The sequence below is a fragment of the Crinia signifera genome, chromosome 4 (assembly GCF_055691185.1).
Source record: "Crinia signifera chromosome 4, ASM5569118v1, whole genome shotgun sequence".
Taxonomy (NCBI): Eukaryota; Metazoa; Chordata; class Amphibia; order Anura; family Myobatrachidae; genus Crinia; species Crinia signifera.
In genome coordinates, this window is record NC_139220.1 from 113,349,360 (window position 1) to 113,366,198 (window position 16,839).

General features: G+C 46.8%; 1 protein-coding gene across 1 annotated transcript in view; it reads left to right on the forward strand.

The window, feature by feature from the left end:
- LOC146074317 (stabilin-2-like) overlaps positions 1 to 16,839 on the forward strand; it is a 227,452-nt gene that overhangs the window by 145,486 nt on the left and 65,127 nt on the right. The window contains exons 43-48 of the mRNA XM_083182260.1: positions 3,511 to 3,584; positions 6,057 to 6,128; positions 9,803 to 9,922; positions 11,051 to 11,098; positions 12,207 to 12,290; positions 12,387 to 12,533. Coding sequence (XP_083038386.1) covers positions 3,511 to 3,584; positions 6,057 to 6,128; positions 9,803 to 9,922; positions 11,051 to 11,098; positions 12,207 to 12,290; positions 12,387 to 12,533 — 545 coding nt within the window. The remainder of the gene's footprint in view (positions 1 to 3,510; positions 3,585 to 6,056; positions 6,129 to 9,802; positions 9,923 to 11,050; positions 11,099 to 12,206; positions 12,291 to 12,386; positions 12,534 to 16,839) is intronic.

The window sequence follows — 16,839 nt, forward strand, 5'->3', positions numbered from 1 at the left end:
CCGGCAACATACCCCATGTCGAAATCCTCAGATTATTGACATGTTCACAGTGTTGACCACTGAAATGTTACCATGTGAAATATGACGATGGAGATGGTTATGGTAAGGTGCCAGTCCCTCAGAGGTCTAACCCGGAAGTGACGGCCATGTGACCACCAGGACTAGGGATGAGCATAGTATTTTGATGGTTTAACGCCATCAATGATTTTCTTGTGACTGTAACATTTTGACACCATTGCACCATTGTGTGGAAGTGATGGCCTTTCAATGTTCAAATGCATCTGAATTCAGCTGTTTAACATTAACGACAGCTATGGAGTGCTATTGCAGAGGGGTAAAAATAGGTTATTTTGCCCATGGAGGAACCATCAGAATGTTTTTTTTTTCCATTGAATTCTTTTAAGGCAGTAGTTAGATAATATTGCATTGCAGTTTTCGTGGTAGAAGCCCAGTCATTTGTTAGCAGACTTCTGATGAGCATACTTAACCAGCACTCGGAAAGGTAGTTGACCACTAGATCTCTGAATGTTTTATGGACAGCTCATCATGTTGATGTATCAGCGTAGATATGATGACTGTCAACAAATCATGCCACACCCGTATCCAGTACCTGTATGGGGTAATTAGTCTTGTGTCTGAAGAACTGGTTATCTATGTAAGAAGTAGTTATTCCAGCAACAGTCTTCTAGTGGTTGCCACATCCACCGGCTGATACTATTCTGTAAAAATACAATAAAAAACAAAAAGATATATAACAGTAATGCAAAAGAATAAAAGTACTCCTTTACTTATAATGCCATACTTGAAGCTTCCTTTGCACTTTTCATTTGTTCTATTCTATTAGATTTAGCATCTTTTCTAGCGCAGAAATCTATCCACTACTGACTATCTTTACTGGCTGACTGAAATACGTTCTTTTGTGCCTTTATACAAAACATACAGAAACAGGGTCCACATGAGGTTTTTACTTTTATAACCCATCATTTACCAAATGGTAGTATTTCATGCCCTATCATCCACTACGGCTCACCATGCCCGAAGTATGGCGAGCACAGCGGTACACTTTTATGGTGTCCATGTCCACTATGTTGACATTAGTCTCAAAAAAGTGAAAAACTCATGTCAACCTTTTGACTGTCGACCTTTCCATTGTCAACCTAATGCTTGTGTCCACCTTCCAGCCCTGTTCGACCTTAGCCATATTGACCTTCAGTTGTCGACCTAATTCAGTGGTCGACCCAATGACCCATTCCCTCTGCTGTATGTGTCTATAAAATGAGTGAAGGTAGTAGTAGTAGTACGTTTATTTATAAGGCGCCGCAAAGTGTCCGCAGCGCCGTACATAGCAAACCAAAAACAAATTACAAGGTAACGTACAGGGTGTGTTGAAAAATACAGTATAAATAGGGGTATAGCTGGTAGAACTCAAATCAGCATCAGTTCAGAAGTAGGTGTCAAAATTGTCGAGGAGACTGAAGATGAAGTAGAGGAATGGAAGGACAGGACAGGAGCACAGGTATGGTAAAGAGGTAGGGTGAGTACGTGAGGAAGGAGGACCCTACTCATAAGAGTTAACATACTAAAAATAGGTGGGTGGACGAACGAAAAACAATAGGATAAGTAGGAACGGAGGGGAACGGAGGCAGGATAGGAGGATCAAAAGAGGTTAGGAGGAGGGATAGGCTAGTCGAAAAAAGTGGGTTTTGAGGGAGCGCTTGAAGGAGGTAAGGGAATCAGAAAGCCTGATGGGTGGCGAGAGGTTGTTCCAGTGCAGGGGGGCAGCGCGAGAGAAGTCTTGGACACGGGAGTGGGAGGAGGTGATTAGGTGAGAAGTCAGTCGGCGGTCAGCGATGGAGCGAAGAGGACGGGAGGGAGTGTGGATAGAGATCAGTGAAGAGAGGTAAGGAGCGGTGGAGGAGGAGAGAGCCTTGTAGGTGGTGGTGAGGAGTTTAAAGAGAACTCGGAAAGGAATGGGGAGCCAGTGAAGAGATAGACAGAGGGGGGAGGCGGAGGTAGAGCGGCGGGAGAGGAATATGAGCCTAGCAGCAGCGTTAAGAATGGATTGGAGAGGTGAGAGGTGGGTGAGAGGTAGCCCAGAGAGAAGGATGTTGCAGTAGTCAAGGCGGGAGATGACAAGAGAATGAATGAGAATTTTGGTCGCGTCAGTGGAGAGGAATGGTCTGATGCGTGAGATGTTGCGTAGGTGAAAGCGGCAAGACTGTGAGAGAGCACGAATGTGGGGGGTGAAAGAGAGGGAGGAGTCAATGATGACACCGAGGCAGCGCGTTTGGTCGGTGGAGGTGATCTCGGTTTCACCAATGCTGATGGAGATAGTGGGAGAAGAGGGGATGTTCGGGGGATGGAAGATTAGAAGTTCAGTTTTAGCCATGTTTAGTTTCAGGAAGCTTTGGGTCATCCAGGCTGAGATGGCCGTGAGGCATTCGGAGACCTTGGACAGGAGTGATGGGGATAGGTCGGGGGAGGAGAGCTAGATTAGGGTATCATCAGCATAAAGGTGGTAATGAAAACCATAGGAGCTGATGAGGGTGCCCAGAGAGGTGGTGTAGAGGGAGAAGAGGAGAGGGCCAAGGACTGACCCTTGAGGAACACCGACTGGCTGCGGAGTAGTAGGAGAGGAGGAGCTCGGAGTGGAGACGGAGAAGGAGCGATCGGAGAGGTATGAGGTGAACCAGGAGAAGACCGTGCCAGTGATGCCAAAGGAGCGGAGGGTGTTGAGCAGGAGAGGGTGGTCAACAGTGTCAAAGGCAGCCGACAGATCAAGCTGGATGAGGATAGAGAAGAGGCCTTTGGATTTAGCCGATAGTAGATCATTAGTGACTTTGGTCAGGGCAGTTTCAGTGGAATGTAAAGGGTGGAACCCAGATTGGAGGGGGTCTAGAATGGAGTTAGCAGTAAGGTGGCTTAGGAGACGATTATAGGTCAGACGTTCTAGGAGTTTGGAGGCAAAAGGGAGGAGGGAGATGGGCCTGTAGTTGGATGGAGAGTTGGGGTCCAGATTTGTTTTTTTGAGAATTGGGGAGACAAGAGCGTGTTTGAAGGAGGAAGGGAAGATCCCAGAGGATAGGGAAAGATTAAAGAGGTGAGCCAGGTGAGAGCAGACTGACGGACTGAGACGACGGATAATATTGGAGGGGATAGGATCGAGCGGGCAGGTGGAGGGAGAAGCGGATTGAAGGATAGAGTGGACTTCAGCAGCAGTGATGGGGTAAAATGAGGACAGGGGTTGGAAGGAGGGGAGTGGAGATGTAGGAGGGGAGGAGGGAGAGGGTGAGGTCATGGCAGCAGTGATGGCAGTCCTGAGAGAGGAGATTTTGGTTGAAAAGTAGGTAGCAAAATCAGCGGCTATGATGGTAGTAGTGGTAGCTATGAAGGTAGTAATAGTATTGTTGAATGCACACATCTTTGTTACACATTTAAGCAAGTAGATACAAGATTTGTGTTTGGAAATCGTTGCGTAGTTGACACTTGTTATATCTTGTATCTTTGTAGAGATTGATCCGTGCTTGGTGAATAATGGAGGCTGTGATCAATTTGCTGAATGCACCAAAACGGGGCCAAATCAGGTAAGCGTGACATCATCTGACATTAGCGGGTTACCGTTCTCCAGAGAATGTCACTTGTACCGGGATGCGGTCATTTGGTCTACTGCATTATGGTCGACAGTCATTAGGTTGAATCCATTAGGTCGACATGCTAAAAGGTCGACATGACTCTAGGTCGACATGGGAAAAGGTCGACATGATTCTAGTTCGAAAGGTCATTAGTTCGACAGGTCATTAGTTCGACAAGGTCATTAGTTCGACATTGTCTATGTCGACATTCACAAGGTCGACATGGAGTTTTTCACTGTTTTTTGAGCCAACATGTGCCGACAGGCGGTATTTCATGCCCTACCATCCACTAGGGCGTAGTGGGAGAATAAAATAGTGTGCCGAGCGTAGCGAGGCACCGTGCCCGACGCATTGTGAGCGCAGCGAGCGATGCGAGGGGATGCAGTGCACTTTAAACTGTGTCCATGTCGACTGTGTTGACATTCAGGTAAAAAAACAGTGAAAAACCCCATGTCGACCTTGTGAATGTCGACATAGACAATGTCGAAGTAATGACCTTGTCGAACTAATGACCTGTCGAACTAATGACCTTTCGACCTAGAATCATGTCGACCTTTTCCCATGTCGACCTAGAATCATGTCGACCTTTTAGCATGTCGACCTAATGGATTCGACCTAATGACTTTCTACCATAATGCAATAGACCAAATGATCCCAACCCCTTGTACCATTGTGAGAATGGGTAGATACCTTAAAGAAGATCAAATACACATACATACATACACACACACACACACACACACACACACACACACACACACACACACACACACACACACAATAAATCCAGGTCAAAGAACTATGGTCATATGTTTTTCTTTTCTTTTTAACCTAACAATGACAGCCCAGATTGCCCGTACACTCTGGAGTGGAGTGGTGTAAATGAAAGAAAATTTCAGCTGACATGTATGAGTTTAGGCCAGTGGTTCTCAAAGTGGGTCGCGACCATCTCTACATGAGGTCGCGACTCCATGTTGTTGACCATCAAGCTGATGACTTCTTTAATCTTTCAGCCAGTGATCCAAGGAGTTTGAAAAATCAGTTGAATTGTTTGTTACTTCAGACTCCTTGGATCATTTTGTGCCTCCACAATACTGCCATGCATGTGCTGTCTGCTGACCACACACGTGTGTGACCGTTCTGTGGTAACTTGCTGGGGTCCTATAATAATGTTTATTGTCTGACGGGGTCCCAGAGCAAAATAGTTTGAGAATCGCTGGTTTAGGCTATTGATATTCCCGAGGTGAAATCTGCACAGGATTAAAACATATCTTTGTTTGACAATCTGTTTAGAACAACATAATTGCTGTACTGTATGTTCTGTTGTAGATAGTTACACCTGGTGCGTGTGTCTAATCTCTTGGAAATATTAGCCCCACCAACTAAGTAATGAGGCCTACACACGGGGGAGATTTTGCTGAGCGATGGTGTTAGATTGCTCAGCACACAGAGCTGCGCCAGCAATGTGTGCTGAGCAATCAGTGAGGGCCAGTTGTTAGGCCCTGACTATTTATTTATTAACAGTTTCTTATATAGCACATACATATTACGCAGCGCTTTATAGAGAATATTTGAACTTACCAGTCTATTTTTGGATTGTGGGAGGAAACCGGAGTACCCAGAGGAAAGCCACAGAACTATGGGGAGAATATACAAACTCCACACAGTTAGGGCCATGGTGGGAATGGAACCCATGACCTCAGTGCTGTGAGGCAGTAATGCTAACCATTACACCATCCATACTGCCCCACTGACTATTGATCTCACTAGATTTATCCAGCATGCTGGATATTAATTGACCGTCGATAGCAAAGTGTGGCCCTATCGCTGGCCCCTACTCACGGATCCACGTAGAGGCATTTTCTAAGCAATCTAGTCAAAATAAGTCAGATCTCTTAGAAAATGCCCTGAAATTGCCCATGTGTAGGCCCCATAAGTGTGCTGTCCCTCTTGCAAGCCTTTTTCTGAAGTGCCCCTACAGCTGCTGTTCTATAATGTAACCAGCTCATGACATACTTGCCTACTTCCAGGGAGATTATAGTTGGTGGTAGAATTTTGCACAGCGCCCCATTGAGGGGGTGCGGTCTCATTCTTTTTCCCCCCCAAATGTAACAGTGTAATGTGGGCTAGAGGAAATGATGGAGATTACTAGACTAATGAGGGAGAGAGGGAGATTGCTGGTATTTCAGGGAGTCTCCTGCAGAATGCAGGAGGGTAGGAACTACGGCTCAAGATTATGGGGGTGCAGGTAGTGCCCTGATAGATCAGGGTCTCTGCAGCTCTGCATCAGTGTTCCCTATGTTGTCCTGCTTCTGGTAACTGCAGTGCTACTAGCCATACAGAGTCCACGTTGTATTCTAGTGAAATTATTCATATATAAGATTTACAATATATATTTATTCTTTGTTTTCTCTTTGATTACAGTCTGTGTGTAATTGTTTGCAAACATACAGCGGAGATGGTAAAAAGTGCAGTCCTATAAATCTATGCTTGACGGTGAGTGCAATACATGTTACACGAGCTATATATACTTCTGTACGGCATACCTCCCAACGGTCCTGTTTTTGGCGGGACTGTCACGTTTTTTTTTGGGTGCGGTTCCGCCACCTGCCCGGGGACGGCAGTGTCCCGCTGGGGGGGGGGCAGTTGGGGACTGAAGGGGGCACAGCCTCTATTCACCGACGCAAGGGTCTCGCTTCACAGGACCAAGAAGTTGGGAGGTATGGTACGCTGTAATACAGTTCTGCATTAGTAATGTCTTCAGCCTGAAATTATGCCACTTATGCCTGTTATTATTATGAAAACATGCAGCCATAAATCAATCATAAATCAATATATCTATGTATATATGTAATTTATATATATACATTTTCTATATTCTAAGATGAATGATGGGCCTATGAATTTATAATTGTGGCACTACCCCCTACTGACTCTCCCCCAGCCTCACTGACTGACTCTTCCTCCCATCCCTACCCAGTCAAATGACTGTGCATGCGTACGGATCGTAGCGCACATGCGTGAGCCAAAATGGCAATAGAACTAGCAAAATATCTAATTGCAATCCCATTGTAAATTGACGGAATGGAAGTTGGTGCTTGGGGATGGTAACCGGACGTTTCCTGGGTGTCAGCACCGGCCTCGCTCAGCCTGACGCTGTCGCAGAGTTGTGGATGGGATAGACTTACTCACATGTGCACAGACTGGGAAAATCATTTGATGTGAGTGAATTACATATGGATGTGCGACATGAGACCGGATAGCGATATTTACGCAATTCACTCCCAGATTTATACAGGGTGGGTTTTTAGGCTGTCAGTGCGGTGACTAGGAATGCCAATCCCAGGGCATTTTTTTAATCCCGGGATTCTCGGGATCCCGGGATTGGCATCCCTAAAAGAAAAACACTCCCTGTCCACCCTGCAGTTTAATCTACATGGGCGGGTGCGCGGCAGCCGGGAGCGGGGCAGAGCAGCGCTGCAGAGGGTGCCTGGTGCCACCCCGCAGATTTACTTATATAGGCGGGCGGGAGCGGGGCAAAGCAGCGCTGTGGGGGGTGCCTGGTGCCGCCCCGCAGATTTACTTACATAGGCGGGCGGGAGCGGGGCAGACAGCAGCGCTGCGGTGGTGCGGCAGCACCAGCTGGGCAGGAGGGGAGGCTAGGAGATCAACGCGGCCGGGAGCGGTCATCTGTAGCAGGACGCTTTGGACTGCGCAGCGTGACGGTCAGAGGTCACGCTGCGCAGGCTGCATGCCGGGGTCGGGAACAGCCGGCCAGATTCTAAGTGGGTGCTCAGCAGCCGGGATACTCCAATCCCGGGATTGAAATCCCAGACATTTTGGGGCCAAATCCCGGAAATCCCGCCGATCCCGATCCTGGGATTGGCCACCCTAGTGGTGGCTAACTACTCTACTCGCAGTCACCTACATATTTGCATATCAGTGATCAGGTCAGAATCGGGCCCTAAGTGTAACTTACAGGAGTAGCAGTAGCGAATCGATACGCGATGTTGCTGCAAGGGTATCTGGTCCCTGAGTCCACAATGTCTAGGTCAATGGTGGCCAAACCTGTCCTCAAGATCTACCAACAGTTCATGTTTTACAAGCAACCTGTGGCTCTATAGAAGGAATGAATGCAGCAGGTTTGAAATTGTGACAGTTATTAATGACTACAGCTGTGCACCAGCTAGATGATTTGGAGAACGTGGACTGTTGGTAGATCTTGAGGACCGTTTTGGACACCCCTGGTCTAGGTCGACAGTGACTAGGTCGACCACTATTTGCCGACAGTGACTAGGTTGACACCTAAGAATAGTCAACATACATATGGAAAGTTGACACAAGCTAAGGATCGACATGGACACCGTTGACACTCAACTGGTCAACAAGAGTTTTTCATATAAAGAGGGAGAGCGATGACAAGCTGCTGCAGCTGTCTCTCTTCCCAGCTCAGCACACGGCACTGAGCAGCATGTGATGAGCTGGAAAGAGCGGCTGTGCTGCAGCGGCAGCCTGTGCTCTCTCTCCCCACTGCCCAGCTCCAGCAGACTCAGGCCCGGGTAAAAAGTACCTGCGCACCCTCCCTCTCAGGAGCCTTAATCAGTGGCATGTTTTTAATTGGTGCAGTGTGTATGATGCACATGGGCCCCTGTGTCCAGGGGGGCAAACCACACATGCTGCACTTAGTTTTTTCAATTCCTACCTCTCTGAAGTCCACATCAGCAGTGCTGCTGGAATCGCCGTGTAAATCGTGTTGATCTGCACATTAGCATTAGTGTCTGAGCCCTTTAGCTCTCAGATGCTACAGTGCTGTGCTGCTGTAGAGATGGCTATTGCTGCAGTTGCTATTAATGGCAATACTGCAACCAGCCATCAATAGTGATAAGCTAAGTGATAGATGACCATCGATCGTTTTACCTATCGATGGCCATCCATTTTCTTTTGGACCAATGAATGTAACCTTTAGACGGTAAGACTTTAGTGTAAAAAAAAGAATAATTGGTACTTGTTTCCAAGCACAGCGCCACCGATTTTGATTGTATCCTTTGGGTCGGAAAAATCGCGTCGATCGCATCGCATGCCAACCAAATCGCATGCGATGCGATCGACGCGATCGACCAGATTTTTACATTGGAATCAATGTAAGGGTCCCTGAGACCCGATTTTACATTGATTTCAATGTAAAAAGCCCCCAAACCCCCCATTTTAATACCAACCCCCCCCCCTCATGTTTGAAATGCCCCCCCCCCATTGTTAACGCCACCCCACTATTGACGCAACCCGAAGCATGGCGAGCGCAGCGAGCCCGCGAGGGGCGGCGGTACGCGTCCTCCGTCCTTTTCATACCACCATTATCCACGTCGGCGTGGAGTTGATTTTATAAAGTGTGGCGAGCGCAGCGAGCCGCCGAGCCCGAAGCGTGGCGAGCGCACACGCATAACTTCACAGGTATACGCGTCCCCTCGCGGGGCTCGCTGCGCTTGCCACGCTTCGGGCTCGGTGGCTGGCTGTGCTCGCCACACTTTATAAAATCAACTCCACACCGACGTGGATAGTAGAGGTATGAAAAGGTCGTAGGACGCGTACCGCGGGCTCGCTGCGCTTGCCGTGCTTTGGGTTGGGGGGGCATTAAACATACTTTACAACTATATTCAATGTGAAATTGGCCATATTGGCCCATTTCACATTGTCACCTATGTAAAAACGCATTGACCGACGCGATCAACCCGATTTTCACTTTAAAAATAATTTAACATTAAAGTCTATGGAAAAATTGTGTTGATCGCGTCGGTCGCATCGCGGCCCCTTATTAAGGGCCGTGATGGACGCGTTTAACGCGATTTTCTCTTTCACCGGCAAATTAGCTGGTGATTGGCAGAAAATCAGGTCCATCGCGTTGATTGTATGCCTTAAGTACATTAAAGTTAAGGCATACAATCAACGAGATGGGCGCCGTGCTAGGAAACAAGTACCGAATAATCAAATGTGACTTGGTAAGTACAGTATGCATTTTCCATGCTCGCTAGGTGGTACCTGTTCACTCTGGGAAAGAATCAAATGTTATGAGTCACTACTGAAACTAGTTCCCATACAACAGACAGGTTTCTATATTTGCCTTGTTTACCATAAGAGAAGAAAACTTATTCACTGACACAATCTGTATTTTTCAGAAAAATGGTGGCTGTAGCGAGTACGCCACCTGCAACAATACTGGGCCAGCTGAACGAACCTGTACCTGCAAGTCTAATTATATCGGAGATGGAATAAACTGCAAGGGCAATATCCACGAGGTACTCTATGCTAATGATGATCATGTGTTATGAGTCCTAAAATATGTTGTGCCTGTTTGCTGAGGATACTGGCCCATATGTTACAATATATTTTGGAGATGTTGAACATACTGCTTTGATAATAACCTAACGATTGCCACATGAATCTAAATGTTATTGATATGTATATAAAATTAGCAGGATGCTGTGAAAAAGGTGGGGCTTCTGATCTGTGTTTTACACATTGTACCTCTATGGCAGTGGTCAGGGAACTCGGCCCTCATTACCCCACACAGTGCATGTTTTGCTGGTAACCCAGCAGGTGCACAGGTGTACTAATTAATCACAGACACATATTATAAGGTCCACAGGTGGAGTTAATTATTTCACTTGTGATTCTGTGAGGAGACCTGCAAAACATGCACTGCGTGGGGTAATGAGGACCCAATTCCCTGACCACTGCTCTATGGAGTGAATCCAATTTTTGGCACATCAGTGGCCACTAGATGGCGCCCAACAGAGCAATTTAAGTGTTCCTCTGTTCAAATGCAAGCAAGCATTACTGTTATGTTGTTCTGTCATTACTAGTTATACATTCTGAATTTCTCCATAGCATTAGTGCAATCATTCTGAGGGACAGATTTATAGACATACATAGAACCATAGTGTCCCAACATATAATTATACTCAGGGCTATTTTTCAGCAGGTTCCAGCGGGAACTGAGGCCCTTATTCTAGTTCACTCTTTCTGACAAAATATTTCTTAGATTGACAAAACCATGTGCACTGCAGGTGAGGCAGGTGTGAAACCCCACCCAAATCTAATTATCTCTGCACAAGTAACACCTGCCTCACCTGCAGTGCACATGGTTTTGTCCATCTAAGAAATATTTTGTCAGAAAGAGTGAACTAGAATAAGGGCCTCAGTTCCTGCTGGATCCTACTGAAAAATAGCCCTGATTATACTCATGCATGCCTAGCATCCCTATGTACATTGATGCTTTACTTCTGCTGCTGATATTCCATGGACTATACCAGTAAGCAGTTCTTACATCGACAATCATATATAAAAAGCAATATGGCTGCTCAATGCAGAAGTTTCCAGGAATATTCACAATCTATTAATCAACTATTTTCCTTTTCCTTTAGGAACTGAGGAGAAATCCCAAAACTTCTAATTTCTTTTATTTGCTGCAGGTACAGTATATCAGACCTTACAATCACTCCCTAAAGCTAAACATCTTACTGACACACTGAGAGTTTTTAGCCCATTTTGATAATTTTCTCGGGGGTGAACAACTTTTCATAGCAGGATGCTATGGGACAGCTTTCCATACCAGCATACCCTAACATCTCCAACTCAAAAACCGGTACAGGGTGTGTGGCAATAGAGGGGTGTGGCCATAGGTAAAGGGGAAGTGGTCATTACCATTTTACTATCTACTAACCTATCCCAATTTTAAAATAAAGATAACACTGTGCTGGCTGTCTCTACCTCTAACAGTCAGAATCTTTGACCACTGTTAGTCCCCACTGTCAGGTAGGGTTCTCTGTGCTGTGGCACTTCAACCACAGAGAATCGGCTGTGTGATGTCACACAGCCGATTCTCTGATCCCTGCAGCGGTGGCCGCTTGTGCTCAGGGCAGCCGAGAGAGCCGAGGGAGCGGGTAATAACTACCCGGGCCCAGGCTTGCTGGAGGGGCCCCTGCGGGGCCCTGGTCTGACCCCTCTTTCCCCCCTCTCCAGCGTGAGAGGTCATGCTGAGCCTGCTGTCAGCACAGCACATGCTGTAGGTGTGTGCTGCTGCTGAGATTACAGTTTTCTTTCACCCTTCTCTAAACATATTGGGGGCGTGGCCTAAGTGTGGGATGTTTCCACACTTAGGCCTCGGCCCCAAACTTTTACCGGGGCCCGGCATTCCTCTCGGCTGCACTGCTTGTGCTGTTTGGTTGGTTGCGGCGTAGTGGAGATGGGAACCAATCTACAGTCAGTCACTGGCACTGCTGATTGGCCACACACACTGCCGATACTTGTAGTCTCCTAATAGCCGCAGTCTTTCTCTGAGCAGGGGGAGGGGGGCCCACAGCGTCCCCTAAGCCACCAGGACTACATCTCCTGCTGGCAGTGTTTCGGAGACTTACGAACACTAGACATATATATATATATATATATATATATATATATATATATATATATATAATCTAGATACTTGTGTTTTCTGCCATACAATATATAGAATTGTTATTGTAAAGTTTATGCTACAGTGATAAACCTGCTGATCTTATACAATATGTTTAATTACAGTCGACTCTCATTACTGAACTTACTGCATCCGGACCATTCACCGTGCTTGTGCCCAGCAATGAAGCTTTAAAGAATGATCCCCGTGTAAGGAAGTATTAAAATTGTAAATGCTATTCTTTAATTTAATACAAATTTATAACATGACATAATTAAAAAAAAAATGTTTCCTTTGATATGTAGGTAAAAGAATGGACTACTAAGGGGATGATGGATCAGGTTATATTATATCACATTGTAACCTGTACACAGCTAACTAAGGATGACCTTTCGTCAATGACGTCACTCACATCACTGCAGGGTGAAACATTGAAAATTTCATTCTCCCAGGTAATGAGCAAACTATACTTTTTGTTATCTGCAGGATAAACCCAGCTCCAATACATATACCCCTTTTCCACCAAAATCCCAGTTTTTTTTTTTTTTTTTCTTCTTTTCTAAATTTCAGTCGATAAATTTGTTTATGTTTGCTATGTTAATCTGTGTATCAGAAAATGTAATAAAAATCACTCAATTAAAAAAAAAAAAATCCCAGCTCAGATCCAGGATTTTTTACCAAGGATTTTGTTGGGTATCACTCTCCACCGCTTCTACTTCACTGGGTATTCCCAAGCTGAAAACAGCCTCTCCCAGAGTCTCCTCTGGTCCAGAGGGGATGACATCAGCTGCCAGAACCCAGGAGGGACCAGTAGCTTTTTTGGAAATTCCTGGGTCAAAAATCCTAGGTAAGAGCTGTTTCCACTGCAGCTCCCCCAGGAAAGAACCACTAAAATCCTGCTTGGGACAAGGGTAAAAATCTTACCTGGGATTTTTACTTGTTGCTGTTTCCACTCCCGGTTAAGTTCTGTATATAAATATACAGATACATTGGGGGAAATTTACTAAAGGAAATTTGTAAAAAAAATGGTGGGTACTTGTGTATTTTGGCGGCGCCCCCGATCTTCATCGCGCGATGTTTAAATCGCATCGCATGCCATGCACCCGATGGCATGCGATGCGATTTTTGCCCCCTGTGCGATGAAAGATTGTATGAGCACCCTAAAGGGTGCTTTTAAGCACCCTAATGGGTGCTTACAATGTTAAATGCACCCCCACGCCACCCCCCCCACTATAAACGTGAACCCGAAGCGTGGCGACCTTTTCATACCCCCACTATCCACGTCGGCGTGGAGTCGAGAATAGAAAGTGTGGCGAGCGCAGCGAGCCACCGAGCCCGAAGCGTGGCGAGCGGACGCGGATACCTTCACAGGTATCGGAGTCCCCTCGCGGGCTTCACAGGTATCCGCGTCCCCTCGCCGCGCTTCGGGCTCGGTGGCTCGCTGCGCTCGCCACACTTTCTATTCTCAACTCCACGCTGAAGTGGATAGTGGGGGTATGAAAAGGTCGTAGGACTCGTACCGCCGCCCCTCGCGGGCTCGCTGCGCTCGCCACGCTTCGGGTTCACGTTTATAGTGGGGGGGTGGCGTGGGGGTGCATTTAACATTGTAAGCACCCATTAGGGTGCTTATACAATGTTTAATTGCATCGCATTTTAAAATTGTATGACATTGTACAGTATCGCGCGATATCGCGTCGCATAGCATACCATCGCATGCCTTATGGTATGCGATGCGATGGGCGCCGCCAAAATACACAAGTACCAAATGGTGTATTTGTATCCAGAAATACACTTATTTTTGACATTTACTATCCCGAAAATACGGCAATTCGGAGTCGTATTGATGTGCTATCAATACGAATACGAATTGACGTATTTTCGGGATAGTAAATGTCAAAAATAAGTGTATTTCTGGATACAAATACACCTATTTTTTTTTACAAATTTCCTTTAGTAAATTTCCCCCATAGTGTAGGAGATGATATAAAGAGGTGTGAAAATAAATGTCAATTAAAACTAAATCTGACATTGGGTGCTAGAGAGTAAATGTGAATAGTAGTAATACAAAGCATAGAACTCCAGTTAGAAAAACCCTTGGACATAGATACAATACAGCTATTGCTGTTCAAGAAACATAAGATTATACATATGTTATACAGATATACAGAATACAGTATGTATATATACATGCATTACACACAGATCACCTGATGATCCTATAAATGTATTAGCAGAGGGCATTTGATAGGTTAGCAGTTTCCTATACACTCAATATACAGTACACTTCTATGCTAAGGATGGGAAATCAAGCAACAAATACCCTTATTTGACCTACACACATGCCGATATTAAGGCATTTTCTAAGTGACTTTACTTAGTTTGGCAAAGTCGCTTAGAAAATGCCCCTACATCGGTGTGTGTGTGTGTGTGTGTGTGTGTGTGTAGGGGCTATAGCGACAGCAATAAGCGTCCCTGCATCGCTGTCCGAGATTCATGAGCAGTGTCCATCAATATCGGCATCACCAGTGTTCTCTTACCGGAGAACACTGGCGCTGTCAGCTCACTCAGCACACAGAGCTGACCATTCGCTCTGTGTGTGGGCTGTCAGCTCTGTGTGCTGAGCTCTGTAACATCACTATGTGTGTACGGCCTGTTAGGCTGGGGGCCACACTGTGCGGTACAGCGGTTTCCATTCAGCGGGACCTGCTTGCCCAGAAGGAGCCTGCACAAAGGTTCCTATTCAAGGCTCCTATGGAAGGTGAATACATACATTCAAATGTATGTGTTCACACAGTGCGGTTGTGCTCTACTCGAAATCTGGTTGGCAGTGGCTGTATCCTGTTCTGCATGATCTGGCCAAAATGTTGTGTGTGACTCCACACAGCCACCCCCCGGCCAAGCGAGTCCCACTGAACGGGACCCTGTGACCACTATGTGTGGCCCAAGCCATAAGTAAAGTGTAGCTCTTAAATGAAACATGCATGTGTGACAGACTCACTGTAACGGTGTGGTGTAAGATGGTACCTGAATCTGGAGCTGATTACGGCGGCAGCTTCTGGATTCCTCACGGCTTCTTCCGGAGAACCTGTGGCAGGGAACGGCACAACCCAAGGAGAACCCACAAAAGACGAGGCTACTACAGCTAGCAGCGACAAATATTTATTAAAGAAAAACAACTGCACTAGTCGCTGTGATATACTCCTACATATATGCAAACATCAATCAATAAGACAAAGACATTTAAAGAAAGTACTATTAAGGAGAGAAATATTAAAGACAATAATGTGACACTAAAATGCTTCACTACACCTGTACTGCTATAAATCAGATTGTCCACTGGGTGGCGCTGCACACCCTGTAACTGCAGTCTCAGATACCATACAGAGTTCCTGAGGGCAATAATGCTGCTTTCAGACCGCATAACTGGCTTTGACCCTGTATTTGGAAACGTTTCCAAAAACGGGTCTGCCAGATAAAACCCCTTTCACACCGCAGCACTTAAACGGTATATTACCGTTTAAGTGCCGATTTTTTGACACTGGCAGACCCGTTTTTGGAAACTTTCCAAATACAGGGTCAAAGCCAGTGCAGCCTTCAGCCCTCCCCTCCGTGCAGCTCCCCCCCCCCCTCGCGTGTCGACCGAGAGCATGTCGACGCCCCCCGCGCATGTCGACGCCCCCCGCGCATGTCGACGCCCCCCGCGCGTGTCGACGACCCCCCACCCCACCCCGCGTGTCGGCGCCCCCCCCCCGTGTCGACTTACCCCGTGCCGGTACCTCCGTTGTGGACTGCAGCTCAGTATGCTCGGAAAGCACTTATGAAAAAAGTGTCTTCCAGAAAATGGCTGCCCCATAGGAAACCCTGTTTAAAAAAACTGTCTTCCGTATGGTGGGCAGCCATTTTCTGAAAGACACTTTTTTCATAAGTGCTTTCCGAGCATACTGAGCTGCAGTGCCGGGAACCACAACGGAGATACCGGCACGGGGTAAGTCGACACGGGGGGGGGCGCCGACACGCGCGGGGGGGGTCGACACGCGGGGGGCGTCGACACGCGCGCGGGGGGTGTCGACACGCGCGGGGGGGCTCCAGTGCTGTGAATACTTAATGAGCGCTCATTAAGTATTCACTGTGCTGAATTTAGGACCCAGCTCATTGGCTGGGTCCTAAATACCGTTTCTGAGCCGATTTTTGCGCTAAAATACCGGTTCAGAAACGGGTAGGACCCTGCATTTTAACCGGTTAGAAAAAACGGCATTTTCTAACCGGTTAAGTGGGACTGGACCTTTCAGACCGCACACATTACCGTTTTAAAACGGTAAAAAAACGGCAATTTACCGTTTTAAAAGTGCGGTCTGAAAGGGGCATAACAGTCCCACGACGCACAAATCCTCACTCTGAATTAGGCCCTAACAGTGTGCACACTTATCTATAACTCCCAGGAAAGGGTAAAACGGTCCTCAGTGAGGGACAGGCAGGCCATCCTTGGGGTGACCTCCTGTGTTGTATGTGTAACAGGTCACAGGGGTTAACAGCGGGGGTTAACAGCGGTTAACCAGAATAAAGGACTGGTCTTGGCAGTGGGAACCCCACGGGTGCTGTTGCCTCTGCGTCAGGCAGGGGGCGCTGTGTGTCTCTGTATCCTAATCTCCCCTTGCAAGGGATGAGGCATGTCAATAGCTGTGTAAGGTGGGCCACCATGGGATGCGGGCCAGCCTGAGGGTAGGGGTGCTCCTGTACCTTAGTTTTCAGCTGCAGATG